Here is a 25,277-nt window from a genome sequence, read left to right as displayed (position 1 = left end):
CTTGAGCCTGTCAACAACAGCACCTACATCCTGTTCCATCCTACACTGGTTTTTGATTTACTAATCTGATATCACTGGAAAGCGTCCACATAAATCCACTCAGGAGGCCATGTTAGCCTTGATTCTCATCACAGACAAACCCCTTTAGGCTTACACTTTAGTCTGCTCCATTTCATGAGCTGGCTCAAGCTGATTGGCTTAAGGGTCAACGATAAGTAATAGCATATGGTGGAGTTAGTTCTGAAATATGGGAATTGGTCATTTGAACAAATGTGAAATGGGAAACGGATTTGTGGGGTTGGATCGGCCTGACTTTTATATTCCAGCATAGGCATACGTACACCAGCAGCATGCAGTGTTGTTGTGACGGTCCCTCAAGTGCATGTCTACCACTGCAGGTATTTAATTTCACCCTCTAATTTATGACCTATCCATCAATCTCACCAACAATAGACTAATGGGTGGGATGTTGGCTGCTGGCTTGCACCAAAGCAGTCATATTCCAGAAACTCCTCTCATCCAACAATCAGACTAATGGAGCTGCTGACCCTGCTGGCAAGAGCCTGGCTGCTCTACAGAAACAAAAACAGCTTTGATTATGTACAACAACTGCAAAACCAGTAGAAATCCGCAGATTATCATTTGCTAACAGTAACCACCACTGCAATTATCTGTCGCTCAGTTTCTTACTGGATGCAGAATCCATAATACTGACAGGGACATAATTAAAAACATCATATAAAATGGGTATTGGTATTTTTAAAGCACATGTGTCCATCACAACCAGTCTTCAGCTATGGACCTCAAGTGGGTCTGTATCTCAAACAAGGGGTGAATGATTCTTTTATAGACTTAAGTTGTAATGACCTGTCGATATCGATTATTGAATACTTTGTGTGTGCTGTTTCAGTTGGGGTTTTTCCTCTTGTAAAGCTGTTTCCAATTTGAAACATATGAGATAAAGCACATAAATGACATTATTTCTTGCACCTCTTTGTCTTTCTTCCAATGAATCTTTGGTTCCTCTTGTTAGTGGAAGAGTGGCCAAGGAAGTGATTGAAGCCAGTTCAAAAATACAGAGAGAGCCGCCAGTAGTGCGAAGGTAAGGACAAGTGGCGAATCTTTCACAGTCAGAAAACAGTAAAATGAAATTATTGTGCTTATTTAATTTACACTAATACCCTTATACACATGGATATTTCCTGAATGAATCAAATTGCCATCCCTTTATTGGGCTCTGAGTTTACAAGGAAAGCTTAAAACAGGCAACATGTTGATGTTTGTGTTTTCAGAGCCCAGTTTGGTCAGAGTCGAAGTTTTAACTCACTGAGCCATAAAAACCTCATTATGAATATGGAACCTCTGGTACCTGCACTGCCCTCTACCAACGAATACGAAGAGACAGCCACAGACAATGGTAGGATATGTCTTGCTCTGCAAACACGCACACACACCCATGCCCCCCTGCTGCCACAGACCTCTGGAAAGTCACATGGGGCGTCCCTGTAGGAAGAAGCACATGGACATGCACAACGCTCAGACAGAGAGCGTTAATTGAGCAGCTGATGCTCCCATCCCTCCATCAGTCTTGTCCCCCTGGAGACACCAATCACAGCATGCTAAAAATACGCCTCCTGTGATCCTCCCTAAGGATACCAGTATGCCTGTGTGTGTCGGTGTGTCTGACGTTGTGTGTGTGTTTCATAGGGGATGATACACTTTTTTTTGTGGGGTCATTCCTATGTTCCCACAGCCCTATGTTCCCACAGCCTTATGTTCCCACATTTCTAACTTTTGTTGTCACTGAAAATTAGGCCCTATGTTCCCACAGCCCTTTGGTCCCACCATTGGTTGGGTTTAGGCAATGAAGAAAAGAGTTGGTTAAGTTTAGTAAAAAGACCCGGTAGAGGCTAGACAGGCCAGATAGATAGAGTCCAGATAGGTAGAGAGAGTCCAGTGGGAACATAGAGCCTAATTTTGAGAAAAATCTTAGAACTGTGGGAACATAGGGCTGTGGGAACATAGGGCTGTGGGAACATAAGGCTGTGGGAACATAGGCATGGACCCCACTTTGTGACATCACAGAAACAGAGCCACAGACCTAGCTTGTGTTATCATTAAGGAAAACTCAATTAGAAATTATTTCTTTGGCTCCATGGGGTCTGTCTCTGTTAACACCACTTTATGCTTCTGTGTACTCATGCAAGCTTATGTTGGTGCATTATCCTATACAGTTTGGGTATGAACGTTCAGTAGTTGCATCATTAAAGTGAAACTGAAAGAACACCCATAGCTTTGCTGACTGTAGTTTAGGGGATGTGCTCGTAATTTTAATATTTTTAAGTTTTAGGATATAAAAAGTGACATACAACTTATATGTTTCATATTAATTATAAGAAACAAATCAATAACATTGTATATTTTATCTATTTCCTCTTATCTCCTAACAATTTCTTAAGAATTTTTTTATGTTCGTAGAAAGTTACCAGGAAAGAACCATGAAATTTGGTACAAATTATAGGGAGTATTAGATGTTTTGGCTCAAAGGAAACTTATATTATTGGAAGCATTCTCCTCCATTTATGTTGAATTGCATTTTTGCAAGTGTACAAATGCACATTTAATAAAACACTAGAAGACTAAGAAAATGCAACACGTATATAATTTCAATTAAACTTATAGGCTACCAATTGTTACATTACCCAAACTTTTTCAGGGCGTCCCACCTATTTTCTTTTTTCATATAAGATCAGTGTGTCAGATTTTACAGATTTCCCCACCATGTGATCAGAGTAAATGGAGTGAAAATCTACCTAATTTCCTTATAATTAGCATATTTTGTCCTAAAAAAGTTGTAGGAATTCATTTTATTTTATCCGTTTGTAGATACAGTGGTTAATAGCATGATGGAGGTGGTTCTTTTAGGTAAGTTATTCACTGCCTGGCCTGTTGACACCTAGCTGAACTTGGATCAGTTCCCTCCCAAGGGAGTGTTTTATGAGGTGATGTGGCTGAGTGGGCAACACTGCTTTTTCCCTCTGTTATTTCTCTCAACCCTCTCCTCTGTGACATATTATCTGATTGAGACATAAATCTCATTGAGAAGAAGAAAGCAGATGAGGAAGAGCTGGGTTACACAAGACAGTGTGAGAGCCTGACTGAAGAGAGAGGAGACAAAAAACATAAAATATGTCGGTCTGAGGGAATGAACATAGGTTTGAAAGGATGAACGGCACAAGTGTGTGTAGAGCAAAGCATAACAGGACGACATGAGAATTAATTAATTTAATTATTATTAGTCTAACCAAAATTAAATAAAGAGGTGGAAGACAGCAATAAAAGAAAAATTATGAAAATGTAATGTATGACATATAAAGAGTCATGTTGACATATATCCTACATATAAGTGGATATATTATATACATATGAGTTAGATGTGTGTCAATATATGACATTTCTAACATGTTTTATACTGTATTTAGTTTTTATATGCTTTTTATATTGAATGTGTATATTGAAATTCAACATATGTAATTAATCTCTACTCCTGTCAAACTTTGAGGGCTAACCTACTCAGGTGTGGATCCTTTCATGGTGTCGCTTCCCACTTTGCATACAGTATAGGCTCCTGAGTTAGGAAGCCAAAACAACCAAATAGCAGGTACCACAAACACCCTTCTTTACTGCCTTTTGACTGATGTTCAATTACCCCACTCGGGCAATATTATCTTCAGATCAGTGTTTGCCCTAAAACATTTCAGATGAGGTGGCAGTGCTTTTACGAGCCCATAGTGTTAAAAGAGTCTCTCTCAGGCTGAGCCAGCTTGATCACAGGGCTACAGTATCCTGCAGCCTGAGACAAAACTCATGGCATAAAAATGGATTAAAGCAGCCACCACTGCTTGTGAAACGCATTGCAGTGAATGCACTATAGGTGAGTGTGCAACTGTTAAGTGTAGGGCAGAGAAGACAGAATTATTTTCAGTCAGTTGTATATGTTCCCACATCTTTACTGGACATTATTACCACAGAGAGTGAAATTGCCACCTGATAAAGAGCCTGTTCCCATCTGATACCATCTCTTGTATCTTTTCTTCTCTTTGATCCTCTCATCTCTATACCACAAACCACAGGGTATGTCCCTTTGTCTTTCACCAATATAAAGCCCTACTTCTCCTATTACCTAACTCATTTCCCCCTCCTCCACCCCATCTTTTACATCCCCACACCTCCCCCCCAATTCCTCACCTTCCTCCATTCTCACACGGCGACCCCCAGCGGTGCTATTTAGGCCTTCACACATGTACAGTACAATCACGTCGTGGTACCATCACTCTCCTCAAACTGTTGATGGGCGCTTTCTCTCACGCCTCCTCTAGCAGAATTTACGGTCATCCCCTCGCTTTCCTTGCCATCTTTCTCTCGCTCTCTCTGTCTTTTTCCTCTCTTCCCTCATCCCATTTAAAGGAAAATCAATTCTGCCTTGGCTCAGGGTCAAAGTGCTGCAGCAGTAACCATATCGGCTGTCTCAGTTTGTTGGTTTGGGAAGGGCAGGAGGTAGTCATCAAATCAAGGCCCTGCTCAGATGCAGACTGAGTAATGGCACACGATTCAGACTCAGGCTGCCTTGTTTCCTACGGCATCGCCTGACACTCTGTACTCGTTAAACTAGAAGATGTTTTACTTGTTTTATTATCTTAAAAATAACTGAACTATACAGCCATAGAGGAGAAGTAATTGGCCACTAATAGACAAGTTGCTCTGATGAACGTTTTGCTTTGAATGACCAAAGTTAAACGACTTTGCTACAGCAAAGTATTAGTTGCCAAAATTTGTTTCAAAGGAAACATCAAATGTTGTGTCTGATCTAAAGGCAGAAGCATTTATGGACCTTCTAAAAGGTCATTTAGCCAATGTATTGTACACATTGAAATAACAGCAATCATCTTTTCTCCTGGTCAAGTCAATCATCGAGGTGCAATTGGTGGTGAACACCAAGTAGTTGTATGAAGGAAACAAAAAAAGATCCAGAGAAACAAGTGAAAATCCAGCTTACTTTCATCTCAGTGCACCAGACATGTTTTGGTAATTTCTGTAACTTCTTGAAACTGACAATCAGAGAAACACACTCTCTTCACACAGCCACTGGCCACATGAGGCAGTACAGGATTTAAACTTCTCCCTCAAGCTCTTTCAATTTGTTTCAAATGCCTCCATGACTTTTTGTTTATGAAAAAAGGAAAACTTTAAATGCACTTTAAATGCTTTCCTTTAAGATCATTATTACTTTTCAATGGCTTGTCTTCTCTAATAGACTATCACCTTCAAGCGCAGCCTTTTGTAACAGTATTTTTCCACGTGGTCAGATGACACGCAACACAAACTTTACCCAAACCTTTAAGCAGTCAAATGCTGACTGTTTTAAGAAGGTGCTGCAAGGACTTTGGGATAAAGTGTTCTCGGGAGATGGTCTAGGATCACTGTCTATATTCAGAGCACTAATCTCAGCCATTAGAAGGGGAAACAGGAAGCTGACCCAAGGTCAGTGCTGACCTTGTTCTGTTTGTACAGCCTGTTCCCTTCTTATCTACCAAAATCCACACACACACAAACACACACAGGTCATGTTTTGCCTGAGGTTATTGCTCATGGATGCTTCATGTGGATATTTGTGTTGCTTTATCCACACTCATACCCTGACTTAACATAACAAATGGCCCCCTGTCACTGATGTGATGAGTCTTATTTTTACCTCAAGCCAACAAGTGTGTGCTTGAGGTTTAATGCCAGATTCACAGTTCACACTTGGTTCACAAATTAGCTGGTGAGGTGAGTTAAGTTTGACTCTTGTCTGTCGCTGCTGGAAACTGGCAGGGAATACAAAGAAAGGAAAGAGCTGTGGAGAGGAAAAGAAAGTGATCTGCATCCCATCCTGGGTGAGGCCTGCCCCTCTGTAATCAGAGTTAGATTAGCTGCCCCTCTGCAGCCGGGACCACCTGGTTATATATAGAAACTGCAGCTTTGGGCCTTATCCTCCTCTAATGCCCCCGCACTCTTTGTTAAATCGCTGACATTCATGGGCCACCATGTCTGCTCATCAGAGAGAGAATGTGTCTGGTGTACATCTCTCACCATCTCTCTCAGTGTGTGTACGTAAAGGGATGTGTGTGGTTGTGCACATGTGAGCGTGTTCATACTCACTCCCAGCCTCAAGAGTTCACTCGGCACTGCAGCCCGGTCAGCCAGCCTGGGGGTCTCGCTGCAGACAGCTGGCCCAACATTTGTGTGAATGATGGAGCTTCTTGAGCACAGAAACGGCAGTGATGTCGGAGGCAGCCTCATGCAGAGCAGTTTGGAGCTCAATGTAGGCGACGCCCGTAGCTGTGGGGTCCAGGTCCGGGCAGAGGGATTTAGACTGGACGTAACCCCCAAGAGCCTGGAGGGTGAAGAGATGGAGAAGGGACAGGCCGGGCCTCTTGAAGTCTTCCACCCAGCGGAGGTTACAGAGGAGCGGGGGGCTTCGATAGTGGTGGCAGAGGCTTTGAGGTGCCAGGTGAAGATAACGACACGGCGTAGCCTGCATCTACGTATAGCCAATCACACGGCACGGGACGTTTATGTGCGACTGGTTGGGCATGGAGGACGCATCAGCGGAACCAGTACTGGACATCAGAGAAATACACTGGAACACAGTAAGAGGAAGTGGAAAAGAGCAGAAATACATTGACGTACAGTAGTAATGTATGGTTGGTGTACCTCGTCTTTTCTACTGTGTGGACTGGAGTAGTCAGTGTGATGCAGTTTGTATTTCTACTGTCAAACCAAGACGTGAATGTGTTTTATATGGACGAGCTAGATTAGCCCAGTAGCTGGGTTGCCAGGTCTGTTGTGGCAACCACTTGCAAACTGTAAGTGTAATCTGTAAAACATCCTGAGACTCTCAAGAGGCCCGTGTGTGTGTGTGTGTGTGTGTGTGTGTGTGTGTGTGTGTGTGTGTGTGTGTGTGTGTGTGTGTGTGTGTGTGTGTGTGTGTGTGTGTGTGTGTGTGTGTGGTGTGCACCCATCTGACTGAGTAGTAGACCACAAATGCCACACATATGTCATGTGTGTTGTAGCATACTGTATATTATAATGTTGTAATGTATGCTCTGTGCTCTTTAAATAACTATAATACCTACAGTACAGCATGGCGCCAATAATCACATAACTGGTATCAACTTTTCGTTATGATTTTAGAAATAAAGGGAGGATTAAACAGTTTGGTCTATAAACACCTTGTTAAGTATTAATTAAAGGAAAAGCATGCTTGAATAGCCTTGTTGCAATAGGGTCTATGAGATAAGTTGAAGAAATAGTTGAAGTTCAGCTCAGAGAAGGTGGAGAGAAGCTAAATATAAATCAGGCTTTAGAGTTGACTCCAAGGCCGCTACTTTACTGTGAACAATACATCTGTACCAGCTGTTGGAAAAGCTCTGAGGTATGCTTATAATGCTTAACCGAAACATTTCTTGTATTCATTCATTAATCAGGAATAATAGGAGGTTCTGGCATATGGGCATTTATTTCATATGTCAATAGAGGGCCTTTAGACGTTTTGTTATAATATAGACTGCCATTTTCTCTCTTGCTTTCACAGTCTGCTTTGAGCATGCATTTGATGTGAGTGTTGGGCACAGTGAGGCTGCAGCGCTGTCAACAAGATCATCAACTTGTGTAGGCGTAAAGAGATAGCTCTCATCCATTGTATTGACACATAAAAAAGGAATCTATCTTGAATTGTCAGACGGAAACCTCCCATAATGGATTTTAGAGACAAAAAGGGTGTTGTGGCAGAATATTATCAAATGTTCGTTCCCTATGTGTCAAAATAAGGGTGTGATGAAAACAGTGAGTGATTCATTTATATTCTGTTAAATTCTAAAAGTGAATGCTGGGGCTACATGAATGTTGAAATATATACAGATATACAATAATAGACTTTCAAATGAGTTATGACTGAGTTTAGATTATGTGTGGATTAGTAAACTGCAGTGAAAATCATCACTACCCTTTTTTCTCAGCCTATATTTGAGAAATGTAAAAGATAATTTGAGTATATGGTGTTCATATTATTCCTGCTGCAACCAGGTTTCAAATTGAGTATTGTGTTTACCTTTGGCTTAATGCCAGACACAGTTTCTATGGGGATATTGACAGGTGACTTCAGGGAAGATTGTAAGAGATCTCAACTCTGGGTTGTCATTGTTTTGATCTTTCTAATAAACTTGACCAGATTTCTAGACATAAGCTTCTCCATCCAGTGTGGGATGTAGGCTGTCTCTGCAAATAAGATAATAAGGTTGGTACATCAGAGAGTGTGCCAATGATCTACAAAGCTCATGCTGTTGTTGCTGGACAGCTTGACAGCCAGCAGTTGAAGGGTGACGTGCAGCTGTACTTGTCAGCACTTGTCAGATTAAGAGTCTGAAATTGTCAGTTTGTTAAATCCAGTAAAGACCATTTACAGGATGACATGAACAGGCTGCAAAACCAACATTAATGTTTTGATCAATTTCACTAAGGAAAGTCTTATCAAAGAGCGAAGGAATAAGCTTTTATTTAATATCAGTGATTATTATTATTATTATTTGATTATCAGGAGGTTGGTAACAGCTGTGTTTTAAATATTTTTCAGAAAATATGTGTATGTTTTTTAACTTATATAACTGGCCTCATTTTGAAGTCCCCTTGTTGCTGCGCCTCCATCCTGCTGAGGTGTCCTTGAGACTGACACTGAATCTTCATCAGGTTTAGGAGTGATGCTTTACAGCTGATCCGGTTCCCTCCTTTCAAACTGTACAGGGAGCGGCGCGCAAATCCACACCAGAGGACAATATCTGCACAAATCAATGAAGTGATACATTTTAGCATCATCATCATAACATGAAATACAGCATGTAATTTGATTTTATGGCATTTTTCTAACACAGCTTATAAAGAAAAGTGCTCAAAGCAAATTGAGATGAGACAAATTGCTGAAATGAAATCTATTTAAAAGGCATTGTAAGTTCTTGAGTGTCAGGAGTCTTGTGTGTGTGATTCCACTAAAATGCAACTCTATTATTGCACACTGTCACAGTTGTACAGGTTTATATATACTTGTGAGGTGTCTGGCTGTCGATGATGATGTTGCATGACAAAGATAAAAAGGTCTGTCAACACTCTCATAATGGGGAAACCCCTGTTTTGTGTGTGCATGAGTGTGTGTGTGTGTGTATGTGTGTGTGTGTGTGTGTGGTGATGACCACGCAGGAATCCCGCACCTTGCAGTGTAAATAGCCTCTAAGGAGAAGCCTGCATCTCAGCTAACAGGACAGAAAGCAGACAGTACTCTAAATGAGAAAACAGCAGCTGTGGGTAGCTGTGTTGTCTGTGCTGTGTGTCCACTTTATATTATTTATCCCCCCACCAAATTAAGCCTGTCGCCTCTTTTGTCAAAAAACTATTGTATTTTTGTTTTTGTTGATTCTCTCAACTAGTAAAATGCCAAAATCAGATCAGAAGGTTTTGATCTGGTCATTTTTCTTCCTGGTAATACAGCTACATACACTCACCATGGGTCGTCATTATTTTGAGGGGAAGTGTCAAAATCTCCCTTGATTCAGTTAATCCATGTTTTATAGTTCAGCTTTTCCCTGTGTGCTATGCATTATAGATGAATAATGATAAATTCAGGCTGCTACTGTATGATGCAATATTTTACTAAAGGATTTTGAGTTTCTACGTGTCTTTTGATTCGCTCCTCACATTTTCCCCTGCTCCTGCTTCCCTGTTTCATCAGTATAAGTTTATACCTTCCTCTTTTTCTCTCCCTGGGCTCACTCACTCGGCGGCTTTTTGCTGACTCTGTTTCCATGGTAGCTAGCTGTCACCACTTGCTCGTCAGGTTTTTCCTCTCCCCTCACTCCTTGTTCTTCTTCAATTTCTCTCAACTTGTGTTTGAGTCAGTTGGCATGGTAACTGATGAGAGACTTTGGCCTTGATTTTCTGTGGCATGTGGCAAACAAACAGCTGCCTTAGCTGCTAGCCTGTTTCTCAGAGCTGCAGCTGTAGCTACACCCAAAAAGGTTTAATGTCTGACTTGTTGTTGGCAATCGTACAGCTTTTTTAGTTCATGCATGTCAAACAATTGTAATTTTTACTTATATAGTTGAACTTTGTGTGTGTGTGTGTGTGTGTGTGTGTGTGTGTGTGTGTGTGTGTGTGTGTGTGTGTGTGTGTGTGTGTGTGTGTGTGTGTGTGTGTGTGTGTGTGTGTGTGTGTGTGTGTGTGTAGGTGTGTGTGTGTCTGATCACGAGTCTGGATTATAGAGGTGTTGACAAGTTGAGTCACACGTCACTGGACACTTAGCCCCCGAGCGCCTACTTAATCCATAGTAGGAAGACAGCTGGGCTTATTTTTAACATTCACACATACAAAGGCACACACACACGCACACGTATTCAGATTCATCGCGTGCACTGAGGCATCACTCATGTCTGAGAAACTCATCTTTAAGTCATCACCTCAGAGTGAAGTGCATCAACACACACACTCACACAGGCTGCATTCACTCTGCTCCATTGTCAGACTACGTCACATCAGAAGGGATGAGTGCTGTAACTCTCCTCCATTATATTTGAAATCAGTTCAAACAGTATCACCAAGTTCACCTAAGCCTGACTTGTACAGTATTAGTCATGCTTACAGAGTGATTGTCCCTCGCCAGCATCCTTAGGCCAATGACTTTAAGCTGCCACATGCACTTAAACAGCTGATAAATTACTGGCTTTACAAACAACACGTACGATTGTTACACATCAGTGTTTTGGATGATAGCGCTTGTTTCTCTATTCTTAGGAAGTAGAGCAGCGCCATCATGTGTCTAATATGTTCAACTGCTGCTTAAAACAACAGCTGTAGCCCTTTGTCCCAGTTCAGCCCTGTTTCCTAGATCATGTATCTATATAACTATATTGCAACACAATGTACTGTAGGAAACATATTTACAACCAGATCAAACATAATTATGACTGGATTACATTTTGTGCCAGAAAATGCAGCTCAGAAAAAAATGATTGATCATGTATTCAGAAAAATATATTTTCACTTGAATGAAAACAGTTGAATGATGTTTCATAGTATATCTCCTCGAGTAACTCATGAAACAGTAGGCCTAGTTTGGTCTATATTCTCTACCCTCAAACCAAGTATACAGTGTTGTGTAAAACATGTCTGTCTTTCTTGTCTTCTTAATCACACCAGGTGTTGTTGCTGTGAAGGACTCAGTTCCCTTGTCTCCTCTCAAACCTTCAGCTGCACCCACAGATACAGAGCAGCAAAGTGCTGAGGAAGGAAACTCTGCTTTGAACAACGACCTGCAGCATCCCCATGTTTCCACGGAAACCTCAAATCTTCGACCGCAGACGCCAAAAGCTGAAGATGAAGTGGAGGAGGATGATGACGCCAATGGCGCACTCACCATATCTGAGCTTGTCTACAGGTAGAGACTCACAGCTTCACTGCATTGTTTTCAAACACAGCAGGCAACTGTTCTCATACTAGATTAGATTAAAAACCCACAGTGAATTCAATAGCTACTGTTACCACTGTAAGTTTAATTACAGAATTATCTAAACAAAACACATGCAAATCCACAGTTTTCATACTGTACAGTGCATCTGGAATGCACTGTCCCTTTTATATTTTATATTTTATAGGCACACAACATGCTGTGGTAAAAATGTAAGAATTGTGCCTCACTTCTTGCCTTTGGTTTCTAGACGTGGTGAGTCCCAGATCAGACAGTGCTTGCCCTAACTTGTAGAAACACGTGACTGTGTGATTGTCTGAGCTGAGCTGAAATCTTTGCTAATTGGTGAAAGAAATCAAAATGTTCCCTCTCCATCTTTGAGCCCTCGTTCATTCTCACTCAGTATTTGTCTACTCTTCTGCTGTAATTGTTGCTGAATGTCTTCCCTCTTCTCTTTTCTCCCTAGCCCCTGTGCCAGCATGTTGCCCACCCCGGTGGACGACAGTCAGGGAGGGGTCGACTTGCTCTTCTCCTCTCCGGTCCAGAGCCCTGCCAGGCTGCTACGGGAGCTCCACGCTGATCCTGACATCCAGGCCCAGCTGGAGGCCGAGAGGGAGCGAGACCGGGCCTACGAACGCACCCGCCTGGCTGCTAGAAGTCGAATGGGCGGAGTCCTGACCAGCAGCCTGCGCCTGCTGTCGTCCAATGAGAGAGTCAATGCATGTGTGCTGAGCGTGGCCCGCTTTGTTGCCGTAGTAATGGGCGTCCTGCTTGTCACTGTGCCCACCCTGCTGCTACTGTTGGAGTCGGACATTGATGTGTCGTTCCTCCATGAGATCCGCCAGACGCCAGAGTTTGAGCAGTTTCATTACGAGTATTACTGCCCGCTTCGGCGCTGGATCCTGTGTAAGATCAGCATGGCCATGGAGAACCTGTGGTCAGACTGAAGAGGAAAGGAAACAGAATGAAAAGGAGAGAATGAGAAGGCACTGTGGGGGAAACAAATGAGCCAAAATGTCCGTCTTAATATGTAATTTACTCCTATATTCAGTCTTAAAAGCTAGAATCTCTTGAAGCAGAGGTCTGCCAATGGGATGAAATTATTTCACTTGTTTAGGAAGAAGTTCATTTTATTTTATGAGCTGGTAAGGTGCATTATTTATGAGGGCTGGTACAATTGTAGTAGGATGTTTTATCAAAAAGGGGCCCGGATAGAAATACTGCCCCTTTGTGCTACCTTATTTGTGATTTGTGAATTACACTGAAACAAGAAGGTTTCTTTCACCTCTTTGGCAACATAATTTGGTGTCTTGACAAAAATAGAGAGGAAAAAATAAGATTTTAATCATAGGATCCAATTACTTCTTAAGATAGACAGTTTTGGCAGACAAACTGAGAGGAAAGAGGACAAGTCGCACTGTAAGTGTTGAACACACTGAAAGAGAAAGTTTTGTGAAAATAAAACTGAGGGAGGTCAGAGAAAAAAGTCACTGAAAAGAAGAGAAACCCTGTTGGTTTACTAGAAGCGTTGATGGTCTGTTCACTCCTGATGCTGACAAGTTGATGCAGAGACTCTTTGGTAAACGTCACAAACCGTAGTAGAGCACCTGATTGGTCACAGAGCCAGTCAGTCATGACGGAGTGGGTGGGAACAGAGAGAAAGAAACAGAGATGATTGATTTGTCACTGAACGCAACAATAGCCACAGCCACATTATATATATTTAAAAACAAAAGAGAATATTGATAATTAATACCAATCTTAAATAAGTTGTTTTTAATGTTTTGTACATTTTTATGTGATCCAGATCTTTCAGGAATTTTTCAGTCAGAGGATCTACTTTGATCTTATTTTGAAATTAAGAGTTTACAAAAGATTACAAAAAAAGCAAATTTATTGAAGTTTATTGGGGTAATGGGTGTTGAGAAATTTAAGCTATTTTTTAAGACTACCGTCAATATTTGTTGACTTGGTAGCACCCTGGGTTTTTCCTACAGAGGCTATAGCACAAATCTTTTACACAGACCACTGATTACAGCTGTTTCAGATTATGTGATGTCATTTTGGAGACAGGAGGCTGGCATGAGAGACACTTTAGTCTGTTTGTTATGATAAAACGTGTGTTTTGTTGAACTTCTAGATGTCTTCTGAACTAAATGTTAGCTCACTGATTAAGGCTACTACAGTAGCGCAACTTTTGATGTGGTTTAACTTGTATGAAGGGAAGAAAAGGTTATTCATGAGAAAAAGTCACTAAGTTTAAATTCAAGTGTGACATTGATGGTGATCCGTTGGTAGATAGTAGTTTTGGGGGGGAGCTCTGTGTATGTTTCAGAGGGAATGGAAGAGACTGGATGGTACATTCAAACTGCCCAGAGGAAGACATGTGTGTTGTTCAACTGTACTGCTAATGATACATGACATGGGATGGATTCTGTTTTTATTATTTAAACAACTGCAAGAGTTTATGTATCTTTGAATAGAGACGGTATTATTTAATGTCAGGAGTTATAGATGGGGAAGATGTAAATTTGAAGTTTAAGGAATAAGATTTTTAGTAACTACAGCATAAGGCTGTGGTTATGGACATTCACTGTTATGGCTTATATGGCCAGGGTTCCCAAAAGGTCTGGGGCCATGGAGTCAAAATTGAATAAAATCAAGGTTAAACCAAGAGGGCACTTAAAACACTTATTGAAAAAGAAAAACTTTTATTTTGTAGAGAAATATTTAGCATGATTACACAATTCACAATTTAATTATATAAATTGAATTATGTCTACATTGGGCTAAAGACAAAATTAACTAGTAGCCTAGTCTAACATTTGGGAGCCTACAGCTATCAATCACAGCAAGATTGTTCAGCATATAGACAGTGCCTGTCAGTTATAGTGTTGTGGCTCTGAGTGGAGGGGAGAACAGAGAGGTAAAATGATGAAAGCTGACTTCAGATCAAATGAAAATACAGTATATGTTGTTAAATAATAGTTTTGTTCAAAATGTAGTTTGATGTGGATCAACTTCTCAGGAAAGGGCATTAGCAGTTTTTGTTCAAAATAACAAATGTGTGTCTAAGGAATACAAAAAAGAGAAAAAAGGCATAGCATATTATGCATAAACCATATATATTTTATCCGTAACATTCATACATGTCTCACTATTATAATATCCAAACACTGTATGTATTTATACTAAGTCTGAAACCGGACATAAATATGGCTGCAGACTGTCCGTGTTATTGTAGCCTCATATCACTCCACTATGTATGCAGCCATGTCATCCTGGGAAAAACTGCTGACAGCCAATAGTTTGGACTTTATAGCCGAACCTCCATACTGCTTTATGGCAGAGTGGACAGTTTTGCCAGTTCACAATTGGTTCACTGCTATCAAACAAACTTTCTCTCTCTATCAAAGCTCTCACATTATATTTAGACTCTTATCAAGAACTGAACTAATGCTTTGAAGTTTATTTTCAGACACTCTCCATAATCTTTGTGGGTTGGCTGCTACAGAGGCCGCCGCAATGCACATAACCATCAAAGCCCTCTCATGATATTCTATCCAATGTTGCTGCCTCATATTATCAGCTGTTTTAACATGTAACTCTGTAAACTTTATGCATTAACAAGCTTTATGCATATAGAAAATATGCAGTAACAACAGAAACACGCTTATTTGGGACAAAGCATTTATTTTCCTACTACGTACAATACATGCACTGAGTTTTGATGCTGAAACCAAGCAAAGGGCCAAACCACTATGACGACTATGTTTGCATTTAACACCACAGACTCTGAGATAAAAGCAGCTTCGCTGTAGTGGATGTGGCTGATCTGTATGCACTGCTAAATGATCACCATCATCCCACGGTGACTAACAATGGGGGATATCATCATAGTATCATCCGGTCTACATGTGTAACTGTTGCTCCTCCAAGTTGCACATACACCAAAACACTTGAGCGATTCACATTTAAAATAGGCTTTGTGTACACAGCTGTACAGACATAGTTTGTCTCTGGCTTTGGTCCTTTATTTCTGTGCATCGTCCTCCTATAACTGATCCGGGAAGCTCTCACTCGGCTCCTTTGGCTGACCTCTCAATGCAAATTGCATGCCCTCATCTGTAAATACTGTTTATAGTTGTGGCAAAAAAAAAAAACAATCTGGTTAGAGATTTCCTTTCTTTCCTCCCTTTTGTGTCTTGTCTGTGTAAAGCGATCTAGATATAGGCTTGGCTGTCTTGACCATCTTAGATGATTGCATGTTCTCTGCGTTTTTACTAACAGGAGAAAGAGAGGATAATTCTTGAAACATTAAAGGCTTTTCTTTCAGTGAAAGTTAGGCATCTGATCTGAGCAGTTTCTCCACCACCTTTAAAAACATTTGCTTAATTCTGTTGGCTTATCCAAAAAAAAAAAAAAAAAAAAAAGGGATTTTGTCTAAGAGGAAGACTTCTTAGTGGCTGCTTGGAAAAGATCATTTACCAATCTCATAAAGAGCAGCGCTAAAATATTTTAATTGTTACCTTCATTGTGCTTTTGCTGTGTGTGTATCATTGAAGCGAGATGCTAAATGCTAATGCTAACACCTAACCTCATTGCTAATGGAGCATGCTACTAACTGAATCAGTTGTTTAGATGTTGAGTTTTTAAGATTATTATTAAAAACACCCAACAGAGTGAATGGAAAGTAAAACTACACCTCAACTCATTGCGAATAAAAAAAAAAACAAGGCCTTTTCGGTTCTGTGATGAAACAGATCTTTGGCTCCATGACACTGTAGCATTATATTAGTCTGTAGCTCAATTATCAATAGCAGCCTTTATGAGTTTAAAGGGGGATTTAACCTCTTTGAGATTTAGCTCTTGTTTTGAGCTACTGAACTGTTCCTGTGTTTTACAGCATATAGATGGACCGAGAGTACAACTTTTGTTGCCTGTACGTACATAAAACTGTGATAAAAACATCATCAAGATCACACACCAGTTGATGTCACATATGAGGTTTTACTCAAATTCATAAGTTCCTGACATGAGTCAAGTATTTACAAACCTTAAATTTGATCATGTACATTTATTTATCAGTTATAATAAAACTGCTTTACAGACAACCAAAACCTGGAATTCAACTGTTTAAATCTATCTAATACAAACAAACAAATACTGCTTTTAATTATTTTATTTAAGATTTTAAATATTTGAACTCAGGTCTACTATATGCAAATCTATTGGACATCACACGGTATAAGAGGAAAATAAACTGTTGTTTAGTATATTATTTCAGTGTTGTGTGGGCATGTACAGTAGCAGATTCTCTTGCACGGTCACTTTGTTGTTTTTGAATGTTTGTCAAAAGAATCGTTTTCGTTGTTTTATGCGTTAGTCTGTTCATTTGTTTCATTTTCTTTCTTTTTTTTGTCATTCAGTCTCTTCTAATAAGAAACTCTGGGAGATTTGATTTAACTAGTATCAGAAAAAAAAGAAGAAAAAAAATCCCTAAGTAATGACCCCCTCTCTTCTGGGACAACTAAGCCTTATGAACTTTGTGAAGTGAAAATTTTGAATGTTTGTATGTTATAAAAGAAAATATGGATTGTTTTATATGTTAATACTGCCACAATAAAGCTCCCCAATGAATATATATTGAAATATGGCACTTTCTGTGTGGATTATTTTTTGTCTTAATTTGGCCTGGGTTCATCTCAATCTTCTAATTGAAGATTTTATCTAGTTATCTTATAAAGTTTCACTGCAGGGTTTTTCAAAGTTTTCCTTATGTCATCACCAAAAATGTAATAACATGATTTAATCTAGGCAAAGACTACAGTTTAGTCATCAGCAGTGAGACAATAGAGCGTTTGTTAGGCCTAGAGGCTTAGTTGGAGATTTTTTTGTTTTGTTTTTTAATTCATCAGTTTTTGATTTGTTTTACATGCAAAAGTTTGTATAGGGCTGTAATTGCATTAGCGGTGGTGGAAAGTAATACAATTTTGTGTGTTTCTGCTTTATGCCACTGTACACTTTCACTCCACCACATTTCATTTTTGGCAAATGATTCTTCTCTTTCATTTTGCTTACTTTTCAGTTTGTAAAAGTGCTGCATTGTTCTGAGTTCGTTCAAAGCTCTCCACAGCCTCGATTTAAGATGATCTTTCAGAAGTTTTTCAAAGATTTGTCCACCTCATGTGGTGTGAAGGAGTTACTGCTCTCTGCATCTCCGTCTCTATGGTGATTTTGTGTGAACAACACAAGATTTCCGGGCTACAATGGTGTATTACCTCAGGAGCTGAAGTAGACGCGACCATATCTTCTCTGTAACACAGATTCTGCTGGAATAAACAAACATCTTTATGGTAAGACTGACTTTTTATCTTGAGTGGGCTCAAATTGTAGCTGTTGTTTCTGTGGCCTGAATAGATAAAATCCAACACTGAAAAGATGACATGTTACATACTTATGTTGAGAATTTACTGTAAACTGTTTTGTCTTTTCTGTTCGAACAGCGTTGTATTAAGACATTACAGATGTACAAGAGCAACACAACAGGGTATGAAGACTAACTGAGGTGATAAAGAAGAAGATAGCCGGCATGGATGTGTTTGACTGATGTTCACCTTGGTGTGTGCAATGGAAAAATAATGGCTAAAACTCCATGAATGTGAGACATTGGAGTGAAAAACATGAGCCACTGATGACTTTTAAACCAGAAAATCCAACTATGAATACCTTAGGAAAAGCACATGATGTGTCTGAACTTCTGGAGGATGCTGGGAACTGTAGGCAGGACTTAAACCAGGAGCTGAGTCTTCATCTCCTCGGTTACACTTGCTGCAGTGAACAGCAGAAGCTGAGGCATGTGTTGGACTGGGCCCACAGATTCCTCTCCAGTGGATCTGAGATTTGTCACGAGCTCTGCAGAGCTGACAGTTTGATTCTGGCCAATGAGAAGAAGGAAACAGAGAAATGTTTGCCTACATGTAAAGATCCATCTGCAGCAAAGTATCATTGCCAAGTCTCCTGCGCTGTAGGTACTCATGACGTACTTGAAAAAGGGAGTACGTTGAAGGTGGGGCAACCCTCAAATTATAAGAAGAGTGAACAAAATAATTTCCTCTGTAGATTCAAATCTCCTTTACAAGAAGATCTCCACACACCCTGCTCATTTACCCAGGGAAGAGATGAAGCAATTTGGACTAAGAGCCAAGAAATTGAAAATGTGAAGAATATGAACCTGGAGCAAACCACTAATAAATCAACTCCCAACCAGGAGCACAGGAGAACAGACATACCTCACATATGTGATCAAAGATACCAAACAAACATGTCTGACAGCAGCACAGATGAGATGTTTACATCAGATGCTGCAACTTGCTCAATGAAAGAATCCACCTCATGTTTGGGCACTGTCAGCACCACATGTAGCGCTGTGACCAAATCATTACTTAGGGATTCCACACATATGATTTATAAAGGGATGGCAAAGGTTGAGCCAGACAAAACAGATGCAAGGTTGGAGGAAAGTGATGGGAAAGTACATAAAGAACAATATTCCAGCTCTGCTTTCATGAGGTTTGTAAATAATAATATGAATATGAGTGAGCCAGAGGAAATACCAGGACAGACCGCAAACCCCAATTTTTCTCATCACTTGAACATTTCACCAAATTTAACTGTATATGAGCAGTACCAGCTTTTAGTAGATCAACTGTATCACATCAGAGTAGGCCAACATATGAAACTGAGATCTTCCTTGGAGTCATCTGCAAAAGTGAAGAAGACGACAAAAGAAAAGGCAGCATCTGCTGAAGCATCTGCTGAAGCATCAGCCTCTACATCTTGCTTTGGATTGCACTCCAAAAATCCTGAGTTAAAGAAACAGCTAAACAAAGCAATAAGTAGAATGGTCACAGCTGCAGAGACCACAGGGAAGTGGTGCTTAGGTGCCATCAATAAAAACCAGGGCAGAACTTCATCCTCCTCAGCCTCCAGCGGACCACAGCCGGCAGCCACAAACACAGAGAGACTGAGATCAAAGAAACACAACCTCAAGGACAGAGTGAAACACACGGATTCACACTTGTGGCTGCAGTCTACAGAGACACAGACATGTCCTCATAATAACACAAGACCAACATCACCAGCAAGTAAGTAACAATACATTTACAGCCGCACACATTGCTTAAAAAATTCTTTTAAAAACCATAAAAAGAAACCCGCATTCATTGAAAAATTGAAGTCACCAACAGGCCGTGTGACTGAGGAAATGTTAATTAATTTCACACCAATTCAGATTTTGAGCCAGCAGCAAGTCAGAGGATAAAAAGACCTTCATTACAAAGTGGCTGTATGTGGATCATGTTGTAGAACCAGAAATCTGTTCACATGGTCACATGGAGATATAGAGAAAAAAAATCCTCAAAGTTAACTAATATATTGTCTATTAAGGATTAAATTAGAAAGAAGGTCATGGTTAGGGTGGTGCTTTCTTTCAGTTCGTACTAGCAGTAAGTAAGGAAAGTCACAAGAGCCCAAAATATAAGGGACGGTGGAGCAAGTTAGTTTCATAAGTTATTAAACCATGTTGAATTTCTCTCAATTTTTGAACAAAGATACTGGATTCCTTTGGAGTCATAACTTTTAGTAAAATATATAACATTTTCTTTTACAGGTACAAACGTGCATGGTGTTGTGAACAACCCGGACTGCGTAAGCAATCTTTATCACTTTGTTTATAATACTAATTTGACCACTTTACTGAAATTATTCTATGTTCAAAATATATTACATTATGTCTTGTTATGAATATGTGGAAAAGTCACGTCACCGAGTCCTTCTGTGTTTCATCAAGACCGAACGTGGCTGTGTCTCTAATGCCATGTATTAGTCTTAAGAGAGTTTTTTTTATAAGAATGTTGTGTTTGTGTGACTGTGTTTTCTGTATCTTACCAGTGTGTGTGTGTGTGTGTGTGTGTGTGTGTGTGTGTGTGTGTGTGTGTGTGTGTGTGTGTGTGTGTGTGTTGTTGCACCTATCAGCCAGCAGGTGTCCCTGTCTGTAGCAGCTGGATGTGTCTGCCTGATGAGCTGTGGCTGTCCATCCTGTCTGTGCTGCCTCCCAGTGATCTGTGCAGAGTGGTGCAGGTCTGCAGGCGGCTGCACGCACTGGCTACCGACCACTCACTCTGTGAGTGAGCCTCATGCACTATAAGCACTTCACTTGGAAGAAACAGACAATTTTTGGCCACCGTTAATTATTTTTCAAGGATAATGCTCATTAATTAGCATTTTTTTAACAATAATAATGTGGTGAGGTGATGCTGTAAAAATGTAAATGATAGGCAAGACAAGATGCCATGAAGACAGCAATGGCAACAAACTAATCATTCTGAAGACAATGTACAAGCTATGCAGAGTAACAGTAAACAGTAACACATAACTGTGACAACAGCATAACAAATAGCTGAGTAAACAACAAAAACAATACTGATTCTAACTATTTTCTGACATTTAGAGCAGCGATAAGCCATAGTTAAATAAAAAATGTTTATCATGTTTCTTGATAAAAGATTCTGCTACAAGTTAGTAAAATGTTAATATCATACAAGCAGCAGTTGAAAGACTCAAATATAGAATAGGCTATATTTCATAATGTAATGAAGAACTAGTAAATATTCAATAAATAGAGCCATGCAAAGCTGACCATCTAAACAAAGGTTATGTCTCATGGTGACTATTAACATGTATGACTACTCCTTGAGACAAGAAGTGTTTTAGCAGCCTTGTGCTGTTTGGCTTCTTAAGGTTTATGTTAGCTATCGGAGTTATTGACCTAGGTCAGTGGGATGCCCCGAACGATTCAAAGTAGCAGCACATGGTTTGTTCCCATGATGTAAGTTCCTCCAGTGCTGTGGTGTACTGTACCCCTCCCTGGACAAACATACAGTAAGATAACACAGACCTACGACATCACATGCTCTCATACCTGTACACACACTGTAGTTACAAGGCCACTTATCAAAACAGTTTCAGATTCTCCACATATGATATTTATTTTGACTCTTCTCTTTGTTCCCAAAGGGAAACATTTGAGAGTGGAAAACTCCACCCTGACAGAGCCGTGGTTACTTTTTGTGGGCAAACTTCGTCCTCACAGCCTGAGTCTGTACAACTGCAGTGGCCTGTCTGTCACCTCCTTCGGGCTGGAGGTGTTTTTCACTTTGTGTGGAAGTTCTTTGGAGGTAATAATAATAATGATTAAATGTCAAGACAAGACTTTGTAAAACAGGTGCTTATCTTAAAATACGTGATTACAAGCAGAAAGCTTGGGTTGTCTTCTGTCACATGATTTAACATCATGGACCGCAATTTATAGGATTAGATCATCTAATCAATAAGACACTGTGCTCTCTGTTATGCAAAATAAAATCTTGCACTTGGAGGGAAGAAAAAATAAGTAGAACGTATTTTATGTGACTTATGACTCTAAATTTATTGACCTCACACCCTACATGCATCTGCCTGCTGCCAGTGTCTATAAAACACATCTGTTGAGTGCATACAGTGTTTATGGAGTGTACTAATAAGTCACCACTTCTATACAATGTTATGTGAAAATGTGTTGCCATAGTTACTTACATTAAGTATATTTTCTACCATTATGAATGGTTACTGAACAAGTTGACAAGCCTTATTGATCTCTCAACCTTTGTTTGCAGTGCATGTTAACATTCTTCACTGGAAAGTCAGTTAAACAGGGACAAAGAGACACAAATTGACTATGAAGGAATGTAAAACAGCAACAGAGTCACAAATTATCACAGAAAAAGATACAAAACAATTACAATGAGACAAAAAAAAAGACCACAAAGACATGCAAAAGACCCACTGTCTTAAAATAAACAAGGAGAAGAGCACGGACTGGACTTTTCTACGTTTTGATTTGACCCTGCAGATCCCTATTTCTTCATTAACTGGCTGAACGAAACTGTGTTAAAGCTACCGGTACTTTGTCATTTGTTACATAATTACAGGAAGTCAAGGTCACAAGTTGCACTGGTCCTGGGCTCCATGGTGACCAGATGCTGTCACTGATTGGGCGGCTGTGTAATCATATGACCAGTGTAGACCTAAGCTGGAGCGGAGCGACAGACACAGGAGTGAAAGCTCTGAGTGACGGCAGCACAGGGTCAGTTTCACAAATAGGCACGCAAACACACACACACACCCTTGTTTTTTCTGGGGTCATGATTCTGCTCGTCTAAAACAAAAACTACTGTAATTTTAAAACTTCATGTAATCTTCCTGTAGGTCAAGACTAAAATCAGTTGTCCTTAATGGCTGCCATGTCACTGATGACCCACTAAAGAAACTCGTCATGAGACACAAAGAGAGGTCTGTGCATTTATTTATGTACGTACTGTGTAAATATAGCTTGTGCTGCACTGTAGCATCAGATAAGGCAAGTGCACATTTGTAAGCATCTGTTTTCCTTTAAGTTTTTGTCACATGTGTCTCTGTTTTGTGAGAGGTCTTTTATATTTCAATCTAACGGCCTGTTTTAGGTGCAATGGTAACATAATGTAACTGGAAAAATTGAAGAGTATTAGTTATGTGAAAATATTTGCTTCTGTTTCATCTGGCTAGAACCAGCCATGATTCACCTGTTGAACTGGACATGACAGTTGCATTTGCATGTTGACTTCTTAATGGATAATCCATCCAGGTACAGTATAATCTAACATCTGTTTGTGGCTGTGTTTTCACCTCAGTCTGTGCAGGTTGGAGGTGTTTGGCTGTCAGTTTCTCACTCCATCCTGCCTGCAGACATTATTTCAGGTACGAAAACATCTTTAACCCTCATTGCATTACCAGAAAGACATGAGTGTTTTCTTATATTGCTTTCATTCCTTATATTATAATTACTAACTACTAATTATAACTACTATATTATAACTAAACACTAACCCTTTTTCATGTTCTGTGTTTAAGGTGTGTCCTGGCCTAAAGCATCTTAACATCGGACAGGTTCCTAAAGTCAACGCACACTGTCTGATGGTGATGGTGTCACAGCTCAAGTGTCTCATTTCCCTCAATCTCACTGCTCTACAGGCGGTGAGCTTGACATTTATTCAAAAGCCTTTTACTGTATATGAATGAAATATTTTCTGTGTAATTGGGACGATTCTTCTGGGTTTTACTGGAACAGGTAACTGATGCCACAATGGACATGTTGCTCCAAAACTGCGTCGCGCTTCAGAGTTTGATCCTCAGTTCCTGTCCTGGAGTCACTGATGTGACATTGTACAACATCAGCAAATACACACCTTGTATCAGGTACAAACACAGAAACTGTAATGTGAAGAGACAGTAATGTCTTGCATTGATTCCCTACAGACTCTGTGGGGTTAGTCTCAGCAGATATCTTTGACCAATGTGTTGTTGGCTTCTTGACAGTTTACAGCTCTAGTGTGTGTGTGTGTGTGTGTGTGTGTGTGTGTGTGTGTGTGTGTGTGTGTGTGTGTGTGTGTGTGTGTGTGTGTGTGTGTGTGTGTGTGTGTGTGTGTGTGTGTGTGTCAGGTCCTTAGATGTAAGTGGCTGTAAGGCTGTGACAGATGTAGGAGTTCAGTCTCTGTCCCTGGGGTGTAGACAACTTCAGCAGCTGGATCTCAGCTCCACTAGTACAGGAAACAGAGGGTAAGAAACATTTTAGACATTCAACATATGACATATTCTATGCAGTGGTTTGTCATGATGTAAAGATTTACCATCACTTTTCAATAGATCCCACCTACTGTAAAGCTGTGTGCACTGTTTTGTCCTCATCTCCTGGTATGAAACTGATGAATAAAATGTATGTGTGTCTGTGTGTGGCACAGCATTACCCTGCTGGCAAATTACTGCAGTGGACACCTCCGTACTGTTAAACTCAGTTTCTGCCACATCACCTCAGAGAGTATACTGAAGCTCTGCAAACACTGCGAGAGGTAAACACACACAAACAGTATACAAAGTATTGTCAGTATTTGTCAGCGTTGCACAGAGCAAATTAAACAGTCTCTGAAAACACTGAGACTTGGCAACATCTGAAAGAATCTATGAAGGGTCAGTAAAGGAAACACCTAAAAAAACACCATTACATACAACATACACTATTATTAATTACTTGCTGTCTCCATGTTTCTCTCTGTTCAGGTTGGAAGTGCTTCATTTATACGGCTGTGCCCGTGCCCCAACGGTGACAGAGATCAGAGAGGTTAACACTGTTGTTCAAGTCTCTCAGTCCTGACACACAAACATCTGCACCCAGCTGGAACAAAGACCAGCTAATTTTAAATATGTAACGGTAGATAGTAGTAGAATTTTTTTTTACTTCTATTATACATATTCCTTTGTTATCACAGTAATGAGTAATGTGGTATTCATAAATGATTAAGAATTATGTTTATTCTGTATATTAATAAAATGCATTCGATCTACCTGCATGTGTTTGACTATATGCTTCCCTCCTCCGTCCCTTTGGGCTCTGTTACCTGCAGGGGACCAGTGTTTAACTCACTGCAGTCCAGCTTTGTTGGATTCTGTGATGAGGTTACTTTGTTTTGTTTTTTATAGTTATCATTAGACTAATTAACTCCTTATCTTTGCCTTGGCTCATCAGATGTAGTTTGGAGGAAAAAAAAGTCAAGATAGTCTTTTTCTGTTGCTGGCTAAAAGAACATTCATTCAT

General features: G+C 40.1%; 2 protein-coding genes across 2 annotated transcripts in view; both read left to right on the top strand.

Moving 5' to 3' along the window:
- The window catches only part of frmd3 (FERM domain containing 3), a gene marked incomplete at both ends in the record, with an annotated part of 47,574 nt that extends 35,076 nt beyond the window's left edge, over positions 1-12,498 (top strand). Inside the window, 4 exons of the mRNA XM_083978774.1 lie at positions 1,034-1,102; positions 1,293-1,417; positions 11,284-11,521; positions 12,018-12,498. Of these exons, the coding sequence (XP_083834900.1) occupies positions 1,034-1,102; positions 1,293-1,417; positions 11,284-11,521; positions 12,018-12,498 (913 nt within the window). The remainder of the gene's footprint in view (positions 1-1,033; positions 1,103-1,292; positions 1,418-11,283; positions 11,522-12,017) is intronic.
- Positions 12,499-22,662: 10,164 nt separating this feature from the next.
- Positions 22,663-24,891, top strand: LOC310991006 (uncharacterized protein; the record flags this gene model as incomplete). The annotated part of the gene is made up of 8 exons (XM_083978574.1): positions 22,663-22,736; positions 22,859-22,942; positions 23,320-23,386; positions 23,540-23,662; positions 23,757-23,884; positions 24,128-24,244; positions 24,427-24,534; positions 24,743-24,891. 8 exons carry the CDS (start codon positions 22,663-22,665, stop codon positions 24,834-24,836), a joined length of 795 nt encoding a protein of 264 aa, XP_083834700.1. The 3' UTR covers positions 24,837-24,891.
- Positions 24,892-25,277: the final 386 nt, after the last annotated feature.

The sequence above is a fragment of the Trachurus trachurus genome (assembly GCF_905171665.1).
Source record: "Trachurus trachurus genome assembly, chromosome: 9".
Lineage (NCBI taxonomy): Eukaryota > Metazoa > Chordata > Actinopteri > Carangiformes > Carangidae > Trachurus > Trachurus trachurus.
This window is presented reverse-complemented; position numbering and strand designations above follow the sequence as displayed.